Raw genomic sequence first — 12,374 nt, 5'->3', positions numbered from 1 at the left:
GTTGGTTACCTTGCAACTCTGCAGGTGTGGCCGAATCAGCAGGTCTGGTACCATCATCAACACCAGCTGCCGACGCCCCAAACGCAGACAATAGTTGAACAGGTTCCACGCCCAAATCATCATCATCAAAGAGTGATGCCGTTGTGTTCAGCCGTAGGTCTGAAGAGGAAAAATGTAACATGCTAACATTTGGCCGGATCATAAAAGCAAATTTTAGAAGGGTTCACAATGCAGGAATTTGTCAAATATGGCACTAATAATTTTGTTAAGCCTACTCCGCCTCACAGGAGGTTTTCAGAACGATAACATCTTTTCACTAAAACAGTAATTCAAACCTGATTGAACACACTCGCAATAGCAATCAATGACATTAAATGACACTTACAGATCACTCGAATGGCTATTAGGCACATTCAGTTATCATGGTTTATTCAAACCCCGAGCCATCGGGGCCCGGTGTGACCCACTTTAATCATACATGACCTATTGCGTTGATTGCGGTTTCATAGCCTTTAACTAACAATTATATTGCTAGTACCACCAGTGGATCTTCAGAATTAATGTTTCTAATTTTATTTCTCACCAGGTGATACTTTAGACTTTGGTGTCCGTCGACTCATCTCAACCATGGGGCTTGTGGAAATGATCTTGATCCTGCAAAACAAAGACCACCGCCAGTCAGAATCTTCTTTAGTGATGCTTCTACTTTCTAATTCTTAAGTTTACAGCAAAACTTAAGATTTGTGCAACACCAATCTCTGTCAAATAAAAGTACACTGCATGCCAAAATTACATTGAAAAGCTTTTCATTCAAATCTGAAATGCCCAAATTTTAAAGGACAAATAATGTAGTGATGCAAACAATCCTTGCGGCTAAATACGATCAATTCCTATAAAGCTACTTCAAAGTTTGATAAGATTACAACCCAAAACTTTCCAAAAGGCAGGAAAACACACAAAACACACACAGATAATGAAATAATTTCTCACGCTTCTTCAGGACTGGTTGCGTTCGACAGAGCAATCATGGCGGCAGTGCATCGACGCTTGGCAGTGGAGCGCTTGAGAGATGAGGGGGGTGGTCCTGGCGTTAAAAACAAATCATCCTGTGCACTGTACAAAGTGCGCTTCTTTACCTCAGGGGTTGCAACCTTGGGCAGAAGTTCTTCCGTCTGGATGACGTCAGCTAGAGTCACTTTCTTGGTGGAGGTAATCAGTTCTTCTTTGCTGGTCGTTGCGGTGGCGTCTTCTTTTTCAGCCGTTTGCTTGGCAACGGAGCGCCGACTTCGTCTCTTGTTCTTGGCACTTTCAACTTCAGCTTCCTGTGCAATTTCTGAGTTTTCAGTCTCCATTGGCTGAGGTTCTCCGACAACATCTGAGCTAGGAAGCTGTGAACGACGACTCTTACGCCCATTTTTCTTGGCCACTTTGCTTAGGTTCTGTATTTTCTCATTCACGTCAGACCCTACTTCCATGGGTTCCGATTCATTTTCACCGACTGGGTCTGACTGGTGTACTACAGATCTGCGACTGGCTCGGCCTGGCGTCATCACTTCAATAGCTTCTTGTTCTGGCTTTGTTGGCTGACTAGTGTCCTCCTCCACAACCGGCTCCATGGGCACTTCAGAAACGTCATGTGGCTTGGAAACAGAGACTGCAGATCTGCAACGTTGTTTTAGTGGGCTCTTTTCTTCTAGGACATTAGTTTCAGGTTCTTCTTGAGTTGTCTCCAAGGTGGAAATGCGTTTACTCTTTCTGCGACCCCTAGAGGCAGATCGAGGGATCATCGGCTCAGTCTCTTTACCTGACTGGTTGTCTCCTGAAGATGCAGTTTCAACCTCCTGTTCTTTCCGCTGTCTCAGTGATCTTCTTTTGTTCTGTGTGGATGTGGAAATGTTTCTCATGGTCCCAATCTGGTCATCATCCTTGAGAAACACGTCCCCTTCCTCTCCTGATGTAGCACTGTCAGCAAAGGGAACTGTCAGTTTTCCGTCATCGTGTTTGACGACAGTTTCCATACCGGTGACCTCAATACCAGAGTCAAGATTGTTAGAATCTGACCTTATTTGAGTAGGACTCTCCACAGATGTCACTGCTGCTTGGTTCTGCATTTGTAAATTTGGAAGACTGTCTTTGGGAGTGTTGGCTGGACTTGGGTCAGCGCAGGCGGTTGATGACATGTTTTTCCCTGACGTCTGGCCGCTGGAAGCCCTCTGCCCCTCACGCTTGGGTGTGGAAGTCCTGTTAGTGACAAAACTGAATTACAGAAGGTTGAGCACTTGCAATACTGGTCATAAATGATCCATGCACATATCTTTAATCAAGACATGAAACTGTACAGTACTCTTTGCAACCTTCATAAAACTAATGTTGATTGCTCAATTTTCAAAGTCACGCACATAGACAGGATAGAGTAATGCATTCACATACATGCACACAGATAAATAAAATGTCTTAAAAAAAAAGAAGGAGACTAACATGTTATTTCTAGGTATCTATCAACAGAACAGAACACTGCTTTCATGCTAGTGCGCAAGCACACACACAACCATTCAATATTCCAGTGTCGTTCCCAGCCTCAGAGGACAAAAGGACACTTGGACCTGCAATGAAAACACGTACAGACCGAAATGTCCTGGCTTTGTCTGCTTGGTAGAAAATATGAAAGCAAAAAAATCGGCAAGGGTCAGACCAATGCGTCAGATCCCAAAAAGTATGCGACAATGACCGTAGACTGAGGCCGGGGAACAACACTGATACATGTGTTCCTACGGAACAACTAAGTAACAATAAAAAAATAACTGGACACATCTCTTAATCTCTACAAGCTGGGTATGATGGCTGGATACTACTAGCACATACCTGTCAACTCTGTCGCTAAAGGTAGTCAAGGTGGTGCTGTTGGCACCAGTCTGTGGGAATAAGAACCCAGCAGCGCTAGCAGGACTCAGGGGCTTGAAGACAAATGACGACACAGTGATCGGTGCCTCAAACAGGAAATTACTCGGAGCAAATGACGGTTCGGCTGGAGGGGAAACATCGCCACGGTGAGTGGAGACCTTTGCTGTGGCGGTGTCTTTCATGTGGTCATGGTCGTCTGTCTTTTTCTTTGCTGGTTGCTGGGTTGGGCCTGAAACATTGTCAGTTGTTCAAGTACAGTCGCGTGTTTCTTTCAGGCGAGATATTCTTTCGGCTAGCCGCTCGCGAAGCTAGGAGGCGAGATTGTCTATGAAACGGTTTAATGGCTAGCTACGCAAGAATTAAACACCATTGGTTGATTCCGAAAAGGTCGTCTGCACTGGTCGGTAAAAAACCATGGACAGCCAATCGGATGGGCAGCTGCGTGGCCGCCATGTTTTGTCGCCAAGCGAGCAAGCCCAAAGCTACCTAGTGTCGGCTAGCGTCACTCGCGACGAGATGTTCCCAAGAAACGGTACTTCCTCGCCCCACTCGCCTATTCTCGCCTGTAAGAAAGAGGGGACAGGTCAGTGATGTGTGAAATCAATGTTGCTAACCACAAATGTCTTGAGACAGAATGTGGAATGTGTGTATAATATGGAGCTACTGCGCAGGTCAGAACTAGTTGTAAGATTAGAGTACTTTGCATCTAAACTCATCAAATTGACTATGATTCGTATGAAGTCAAAACAGAGTAAAACAAAGGCAGGGGAATAAATGATCTGTGCTATTCCATAACACAAGGAGGCTTCAATCACCAAAGTTTTCATGAAATAAAACACCTCTCTCTGTGACCTGCAACACCCCCCCCCCCCCCCCCCACCAAAAAACACATGTAAACCCTGGTTCTTTATGAACAGATGTTAATTTATGTCACAAACTGTGAGGACCGCTAAATAAATCAATACAATTTATGTGGAAAAATATTTCTGATGGGTTTTTTTAAATTCTAAGATGAAGCAGTAATATGTTAAACCCATATCCAATCCAAGTTTTCATTTACTAACCAAGATGCAAATCCTAAAAGGTCACTTCCACCCACCACTCGAAAGCAGCAACAAGCAAAAATACAGCTCTTCGATATGCAACCCAGACACATCAACAAAGCTACGCAAATACCTTTCTTGACATTGGCCGCACGGGTTCTCGAGGCTGCCGTTGGTGCCATGAAATGTGACCTTCCCGTTTTTCTTGGAGAAGGCTTTTTGGTCTGTGGACAGTAAAACAGAAAATAAACATTAGGAAAACCTCAGAAGCAGAATTTTGATTTTCACTTTCAGTAGAAGTTTAATCTTGACACAATGAAACAAAGATTCAATAGACGATGTTCGGAAATAACTCTGTCAAGATTTTCAAGCGTCATGGAAGAGCTGCGTCCCAACTTTAGTGAGTCAAACAAGCGGTTGACCCATTACACCCAGCAATCGCAGTGAATAACTGACTCTGATGTGTATGTTATGCAATGTCCACTCGACATGCCTTTTCCATCTGAATCTATGCACATTGGAGCCACGATTCACAGCCAGTGATCGCTGAGCACGCAGGTTTCCCAACCTCTCGTGACCAATAACGAAAATCACGTGACCTCAGGCAAAACATGTTGTCAGCGATTACTCATTGATGCGACAAATCGTAAACTCCAAGATGTGGTATATTTTCAAAGAAATGGGGTCATATCAAGCAGACGCTGCCTAACATTCACATCAGAGTCTCTTATTTGATGCGATTGCTAGTTTTAACTGGTCGACCACATGCTATTGTTTGACTCAGTTCTGGGACGAATCTCTTCCACAACGCTTGAACTTCCTGACAAACAGTTTTTTCCCGGAACATGTCTCATTGTCTGTTACACTCAAGTTACAGAATTAATAGTTTATGTGGACATCCCTCCTTTCAGTTTCACACATACAATATTCCTTTAGTTCTAGGGAAGATGAAGAATATCGGTCAAGTCAAAGGTCCCTGTGCAATCGAACTTTAATTACTGCTTGAAACAAAAGGAGCAGTGGTCTCTGGTGGACAAGTATGATCACTTGACAGTTAATGTATCGCAACAATGAAGAGTATCATACTTCTGAGAACAAAGCCAACACACAGACATTAGACCGTGAAATTAAGTAATAAATGCATAAAATTAAAAGCATGTGCCCCTGGATAAATTTCGCTTTAAGTTTAAGTTAAACAATATCTGGTGCAAACTGGCTATCTCAAGCATAATCAGGAGCTTTGAAGTTACAAGTGGGAAAATCTCCCGCCCGCAGAACCAATACAAACTTACAAGCACTGTGTTGCTCCCAGACTCTGAGGACAATAGGTCAGTTAGACCTGAACACTTTTAGTTTTATGTATAGATCCAAATGACCTGGCTACAAAAACATCAGTCAGAAGACCTCCTACATGTGACTATGTCAAAACTATCAGGCGTTTGGTGGGCCAAGGGTCAGACTAATGCGTCAGATCGCTTGTTGTTGTTTTATCCTGCTTTGGCAGTCTAAATCCGTGCAATTGCGAAGATTTGGAAATACTGATTGCATTGATATAATAAACTACACGGCAAGCCGTTTAAACTTTCACCGTTGTTGCTGGCTTCTGAGCAGATGTTGTCTTGGCCACAGCTTGGCTTCTGGTTGTCCTGGTAACACTAGTTGCACTGGCAATAGCTTTCTTGGTTGGCCGAACAGGTTCCAATTTTTTTTGGGTTGTCCTGGCTTTTGAAGGTGGCTGAACCTTAGGCTGAGGTTGCCTTGAAGTCATTGCTGATTGTTTTGATGGTGGAGCCTGGAATTAATTACATTTCAATGGTACAGTAATACTAACAGTAACACTAACAGTGACAGGGAATGTGTTAAATTTCAGTTCTTTCTTTCTTTATTTGGTGTTTAACGTCGTTTTCAAGCATATCAAATAAATAAATAACGTAGAATAACTTAAGTTAAGGTGTAACTGACACATTTCCACGAGATAACGCTGCCCACGATGACATATTAGCTTTGACAATTATGTAAATAAATTGCACTTTTGACTCATACCTTCTCCACTTTCTTCGAGATTTGCGCTGTTTTCTGTCCGCAACTTGAGTTGACGACAAAAATGTCTTTATCAATGTGAGTAAGGTGTGCCACCTTAAATCCAGGTTTAGACCTAGCTCTCTCCATTGCTTCAAGCTTCTTTTTCAGCTCCTTTTCTTCCTTCCACTTTTTCAGTCTCTCCAGACGAGACAAGGCTGCCTTTTGATTCACTGTGAAGAGAAAGAAACAAGTCGCGTAAGGCGAAAATACAACATTTTGGTCAAGCTGTCGAACTCACAGAATGAAACTGAACACAATGCAATTTTTCAACAAGACCGTATACTCGTAGCATCGTCAGTCCACCGCTCATGGCAAAGGCAGTGAAATTGACAAGAAGAGCGGGGTAGTAGTTGCGCTGAGAAGGATAGCACGCTTTTCTGTACCTCTATTCGTTTTAACTTTCTGAGCGTGTTTTTAATCCAAACATATCATATCTATATGTTTTTGGAATCAGGAACCGACAAGAAATAAGATGAAAGTGTTTTTAACTTGATTTCGAAATTTTAATTTTGATCATAATTGTTATATTTTTAATTTTCAGAGCTTGTTTTTAATCCAAATATAACATATGTATATATGTTTTTGGAATCAGAAAATGATGAAGAATAAGATGAACGTAAATTTGGATCGTTTTATAAAAAATATTTATTTTTTACAATTTTCAGATTTTTAATGACCAAAGTCATTGATTAATTTTTAAGCCACCAAGCTGAAATGCAATACCAAAGTCCGGCCTTCGTCGAAGATTGCTTGGCCAAAATTTTAATCAATTTGATTGAAAAATGAGGGCGTGACAGTGCCGCCTCAACTTTTACAAAAAGCCGGATATGACGTCATCAAAGGTATTTAATAATTTATCGAAAAAAAGAAAAAAACGTCCGGGGATATCATTCCCAGGAACTCTCATGTAAAATTTCATAAAGATCGGTCCAGTAGTTTAGTCTGAATCGCTCTACACGCACACACGCACAGACACCACAACCCTCGTCTACGGTCTCGATTCCCCCTCTATGTTAAAACATTTAGTCAAAACTTGACTAAATGTAACAAGTCGCGTAAGGCGAAAATACAACATTTAGTCAAGCTGTCGAACTCACAGAATGAAACTGAACGCAATGCAATTTTTCAGCAAGACAGTATACTCGTAGCATCGTCAGTCCACCGCTCGTGACAAAGGCCGTGAAATTGACAAGAAGAGCGGGGTAGTACTAGTAGTTGCGCTGAGAAGGATAGCACGCTTTTCTGTACCTCTCTTCGTTTTAACTTTCTGAGCGTGTTTTTAATCCAAACATATCATATCTATATGTTTTTGGAATCAGGAACCGACAAGGAATAAGATGAAAGTGTTTTTAAATCGATTTCAGAAATTTGATTTTGATAATAATTTTTATATGTTTAATTTTCAGACCTTGTTTTTAATCCGAATATAACATATTTATATGTTTTTGGAATCAGAAAACGATGAAGAATAAGACGAACGTAAATTTGGATTGTTTTATAAAAAAAATAATTTTAATTACAATTTTCAGATTTTTAATGACCAAAGTCATTAATTAATTTTTAAGCCACCAAGCTGAAATGCAATACCAAACCCCGGCCTTCGTCGAAGATTGCTTGGCCAAAATTTCAATCAATTTGATTGAAAAATGAGGGTGTGACAGTGCCGCCTCAACTTTTACAAAAAGCCAGATATGACGTCATCAAAGACATTTATCGAAAAAATGAAAAAAACGTCCGGGGATGTCATACCCAGGAACTCTCATGTCAAATTTCATAAAGATCGGTCCAGTAGTTTACTCTCAATCGCTCTACACACACACACGCACACCCCCCTCTACGTTAAAACATTTAGTCAAAACTTCAACTTGACTAAATGTAAAAAGAACATGCAACTGAAAGACGACAGTAACTTAAATTACACTGGTACGGTCATGTCGTACACTATAGAGTATCCAATGAATGAATGATTCATACTTGATTTAGACAAATTTTACACTTCATACTTTCACTAATTAAGTAATTTACAGTGAGTGGGTTATGTAGCCCCCAGACTCTAGAAGTTAGAACCAGCGAGTCGGTTACAGAGCCCATAGTCTCGTGTTTTTAATCATAATTTGTCTCATAATTGTAAAGTGCTTGGACAAGTTGGACTTGGAGTATGATCGGGACTTGCACAGTTTATATTACTTATTAGGTGGCTCTGGATGTCAACTGGGTCAGTGGGTGTAGTTCGTGGGGATTTCAAAAAAATTTCATCACAGGAGGCCGGTCGGACTTCGGCTATATATATATATTTCAAAAGATTACCCCAAGTGGGCAGTGATGCTACTTCTCACTTTTGACACCCATTGATGAAAAAAGAACAGCTTCAAAACAATGTCAATACCTGGAGTGCCGACACCAGACGGGTTCTTGGACCCGTCCTGAGATTCCGAAACTGGAGACATGTCGTCGATTTGTCGCCGTTTATTCACTTCGTCCAGACGCATTTCTCGCTGATCAAGCGAACGACGATGCACACGCATCAACCTTTTGTCTCTTTTGTCCATCGTGGACGGCTTTTTGTAGGACTGACCTCGTGAAGCCATTGTTTTACTTCGTAAAGCCTGGATCGCCTTTCCTCCTAGTTCAACTGCGCAAACCTCCAACTGTTCAAATTTGGTGAGCAAAATGTGGAAGCGCGAAATCATTGGATGAATATTTTCATTTCCGGTAAGGGGAATAAGCAAGTAAATTGTTGAGTGCAATATCGAAAGTACGGTCATAAGACAACTCAGATTGTATATTATGAAGAAAATAAACAGCGGGAGCGAACGAGAAGAAGAAGAATAATGAAGGCATGAATATATACCAGTCTTACTGAAAGATGATTTAAAAAAAAAAGAAGCGCACATTCCAAAACTACATAGTTACATGTATCTTGTAAGAATTTTCGCTCGGAAACCAAAACTATATATGACAAGACATCCAGGAGGGATGTTATTCAAGATGATATACATAGATCACAAGAGTGGTCAGGAAAATGGAAACTTAATTTTAATGTGACAAAGTACATGGTTGTGCACATCGCTATCAGAAGAATCCAAAATGGGATTATTCCTTGAACAAAGAAGGAGACAGTCACTATTCATTCAAACTTTTAGGCTAACTAGACTCTCATATTGAGAAAATAATCAATAATGCCAACCAGATCAGTGCTTGGGCTGATTAAAAGGACCTTTTGTTATATGAATACAGATATTTATTGTTTACTAAACTCAGAGTATAAAAGCCTGGTGAGATCTCACCTTGAGTATGGCAATGCTTTTTGGCATCCATTTCTAAAAGGCATAGAGAAAGTGCAGAAACGAGCAACAAAGTTGCTCACCGGGGGAATGCAAAAGCATGACATCAGTACAGCCACAATTTGGTGGACATTGACCCTGGACGATTTTTTTTCATTTACAAACGTTGAGTGCACAATTAAGAAACTCACACAGAAAAAAAATCTTTTTAGAGTACTGTAGTAGTAACAAAAGAAAAAACACGTTCAGTAACAAGGTAGCATCGTCTGATGTGTGTGTGTGTGTGTGTGTGTGTGACAGTGTGTGTGTGTGTGTGTGTGTGTGTGTGAGTGTGCAAGGGCGGATCTGGGGGGGGGTTACACGGTTACGTAACCCCCCCCCAAAAAAAAGAGGTAATTTATTGGCTCAGGATGCACCAAATAGCTCTATTTTGCTTCTTTGGATAAAAAAAAATTTGCGGGGGTGCATGCCCCCGGACCCCCCTAGAGGCTTAGGCGCCTTCGGCGCCGTCAACTTGTATCTTCGCAGTCATTTTGTAACCCCCCCCTCCAAAGTGAATTGATCCGCCCTTGGTGTGTGTGTGTGTGTGGTCTCACATAGCTATGTAAGAATAATGTATAACTCAGTGGTGATGGTCTCCATTCAGTAATTTCCCCGATCTCCTACGAAAGAAAACACAAAGAGTTACATAGCATCCACCATGGCGATCATTCCAGCGACATGGGACATGTACGATCTAATACAGGGCTTTTTACAGGTAAAAACAGAAGAATATTTTAATTTTTGACACACGTTTGTGTTACTTGAAAGTATACAGTTGTTTTAAATGCATTTCAGATGTGGTATACCATGATCCATTGAGAATAAGTCACTTTGGAATGACGCACAAAGTTGGACTCGGAAATGACTTGTTGCGAAACAACCCGAGGTGGAATTTTCAGTTTACTTTGATTGTGAACGAGAAAAACGGATATTTCTCATGAAAAATTGGTGTATTTCGATATGTTCATACACGTTAGACACGTGTAAAAACAAGCGAAACATGAGGTATCCAGACCTGCTGTTCGACATCTGACATCTTAACAACTGTGATGACAGCAACGGTGCACGTTGCAACCACGCCCCGCGCCCATTCTAGTAATTTCTACAAAGTTAAACAATCTGAACACAGGAAATGTACAAAAGTACTATGTAATTGAACGGCAATCTCCCGAAATAGGCAAAAGCTATACGCACTCCGAGTGTATACAGGATCGATGAGTCTGTATACACTCCGACAATGAAAAGCTCTGTTACAAATCTGTAGCCAATGAAATGGCAAATGCCCCTTAACAAGTTGTTAGGAAGTAGCCAATGAAAAACAGCCTGACGTATGGACTTCCGCTATCTCTTTTTTGGGGTTGTGGAGGGTTGGCAAATAATGTACATTCACATAGTATTGAAATCTAACGAATGACGTCTCACAACGACAACGTGCGTGGTCGTCCTTGGCGGTCAAGAAAGCCGCCGCGATCATTGCGCAGACGACACTTCTAGACCGCCAATATTTTTTTGTGCGCGCATCACGTGCTCCACATAAATCGGCCGGAAACGAAGCAATTGGGAAACCTGGATACAACCGTTTCTTAGTCTATGGACCATTTCAAAGCTGGGTTGGGAGAGGGGAGGAAGAGATAGCAGACTCTCTGTTTCAGCGCACCGCGCGACACCGCTAGACACTTGAAGATTTTCTAAATGGTCGCTAGGCTATTCTAGGTCGATACAGACTCCAAGTGTGTTCCAAACTCCGACAATAAACTGCCGTGAAGCATCAGTTTCATGTGTGTGTTTGTTTGTGTCTGTGTTTCTTCCAAATCCAAGCGTACTTTGATACCATGAATCGAAAGTAAAGCGTACCTTCGCAAAATGGCGTCAAATGACGTTCCTTCTTCTTCTTCTTCTTCTTCTGCGTTCGTGGGCTGAAACTCCCACGTACACTACGTGTTTTTTGCACGAGTGGAATTTTACGTGTATGACCGTTTTTACCCCGCCATTTAGGCAGCCATACACCGCTTTCGGGGGAAGCATGCTGGGTATTTTCGTGTTTCTATAACCCACCGAACTCTGACATGGATTACAGGATCTTTTTCGTGCGCACTTGGTCTTGTGCTTGCGTGTACACACGGGGGTGTTCGGACACCGAGGAGAGTCTGCACACAAAGTTGACTCTGAGAAATAAATCTCTCGCCGAACGTGGGGACGAACTCACGCTGACAGCGGCCAACTGGATACAAATCCAGCGCGCTACCGACTGAGCTATATCCCCGCCCCTGAATGACGTTCCGAGTGTTGATGCGGTTTCAGACCTGGGAACTCATTTGACTTCGCCGTATTTTGTATGCCTTTTTGTCTAAAATACGATCAGTATGGTCAGTTGGAAAAAAATTCCTAGACTACTTTTCTTCACAAGCGCATCCCTGTCATTCCTGTCTATTTATTGGGGCACTGTGTATTTTAATGATTGAAAATAACTCAGCATTTGATCAATGATAATACAGCTTTTGTCATTAAACATTGAAAGAAGCATTTGTTTTAAATGCATTGGTAAACTTAATTAACGCTGCAACAGACTCGTGCGAAGCATATTTGAATCATCGATGTTCAAATGTTGTGTGGAGTACACTCATTTTTCTGCAAATACGCCAAGTTTGTTTGAGAATACTCCAAAAACAAAACAGGGGTTCCCAGGTATGCGGTTTAGTGTCTGGTCTTTTAAGTACACTCCGACAATGTAATCTACCTTACAGCAAAGGCCGTGCAGAATCAGATTGTTTTCGTTTCTTTGTACTCTTATAATCAACTGCTCTGCGTTCCTATCGCAAAGTGGTGTCGAATAGCAAATTCGCTTCGCGGCCGGAGTGTATACAAGATTATGACCCCTGTATACACTCCGAGTGCGTATAGCCAGTGCGCCTGAAATCTCCCCGTGGAAGCCGTGTCTCATACTGAAAGAAACATGAACATTTTAAGATTCTTTGTTCCGTGGGAACAGTTATTACATAATTTAAAACTCATCCAGGGTAAT

At 41.7% G+C, this 12,374-nt stretch overlaps 2 protein-coding genes across 2 annotated transcripts in view; one reads left to right on the top strand and one right to left on the bottom strand.

The window, feature by feature from the left end:
- Positions 1-8,791, bottom strand: part of LOC138967019 (enolase-phosphatase E1-like) — a 29,841-nt gene extending 21,050 nt beyond the window's left edge. Inside the window, exons 1-8 of the mRNA XM_070339462.1 lie at positions 8,413-8,791; positions 5,988-6,196; positions 5,533-5,736; positions 4,078-4,168; positions 2,863-3,130; positions 991-2,241; positions 584-654; positions 10-159 (exon numbers count right to left, since the gene is read on the bottom strand). Coding sequence (XP_070195563.1) covers positions 10-159; positions 584-654; positions 991-2,241; positions 2,863-3,130; positions 4,078-4,168; positions 5,533-5,736; positions 5,988-6,196; positions 8,413-8,791 — 2,623 coding nt within the window. The remainder of the gene's footprint in view (positions 1-9; positions 160-583; positions 655-990; positions 2,242-2,862; positions 3,131-4,077; positions 4,169-5,532; positions 5,737-5,987; positions 6,197-8,412) is intronic.
- A 1,154-nt stretch (positions 8,792-9,945) lies between these two features.
- The window catches only part of LOC138967015 (serine palmitoyltransferase 1-like), a 45,703-nt gene continuing 43,274 nt past the window's right edge, over positions 9,946-12,374 (top strand). The window contains exon 1 of the mRNA XM_070339460.1: positions 9,946-10,067. Within this exon, the coding sequence (XP_070195561.1) occupies positions 10,011-10,067 (57 nt within the window). The 5' untranslated portion in view covers positions 9,946-10,010. The remainder of the gene's footprint in view (positions 10,068-12,374) is intronic.

The sequence above is a fragment of the Littorina saxatilis genome, linkage group LG5 (genome assembly GCF_037325665.1).
Source record: "Littorina saxatilis isolate snail1 linkage group LG5, US_GU_Lsax_2.0, whole genome shotgun sequence".
Lineage (NCBI taxonomy): Eukaryota > Metazoa > Mollusca > Gastropoda > Littorinimorpha > Littorinidae > Littorina > Littorina saxatilis.
Note: the sequence above shows the minus strand (reverse complement) of the source record. Positions and strands in the feature narration are given on the sequence as shown.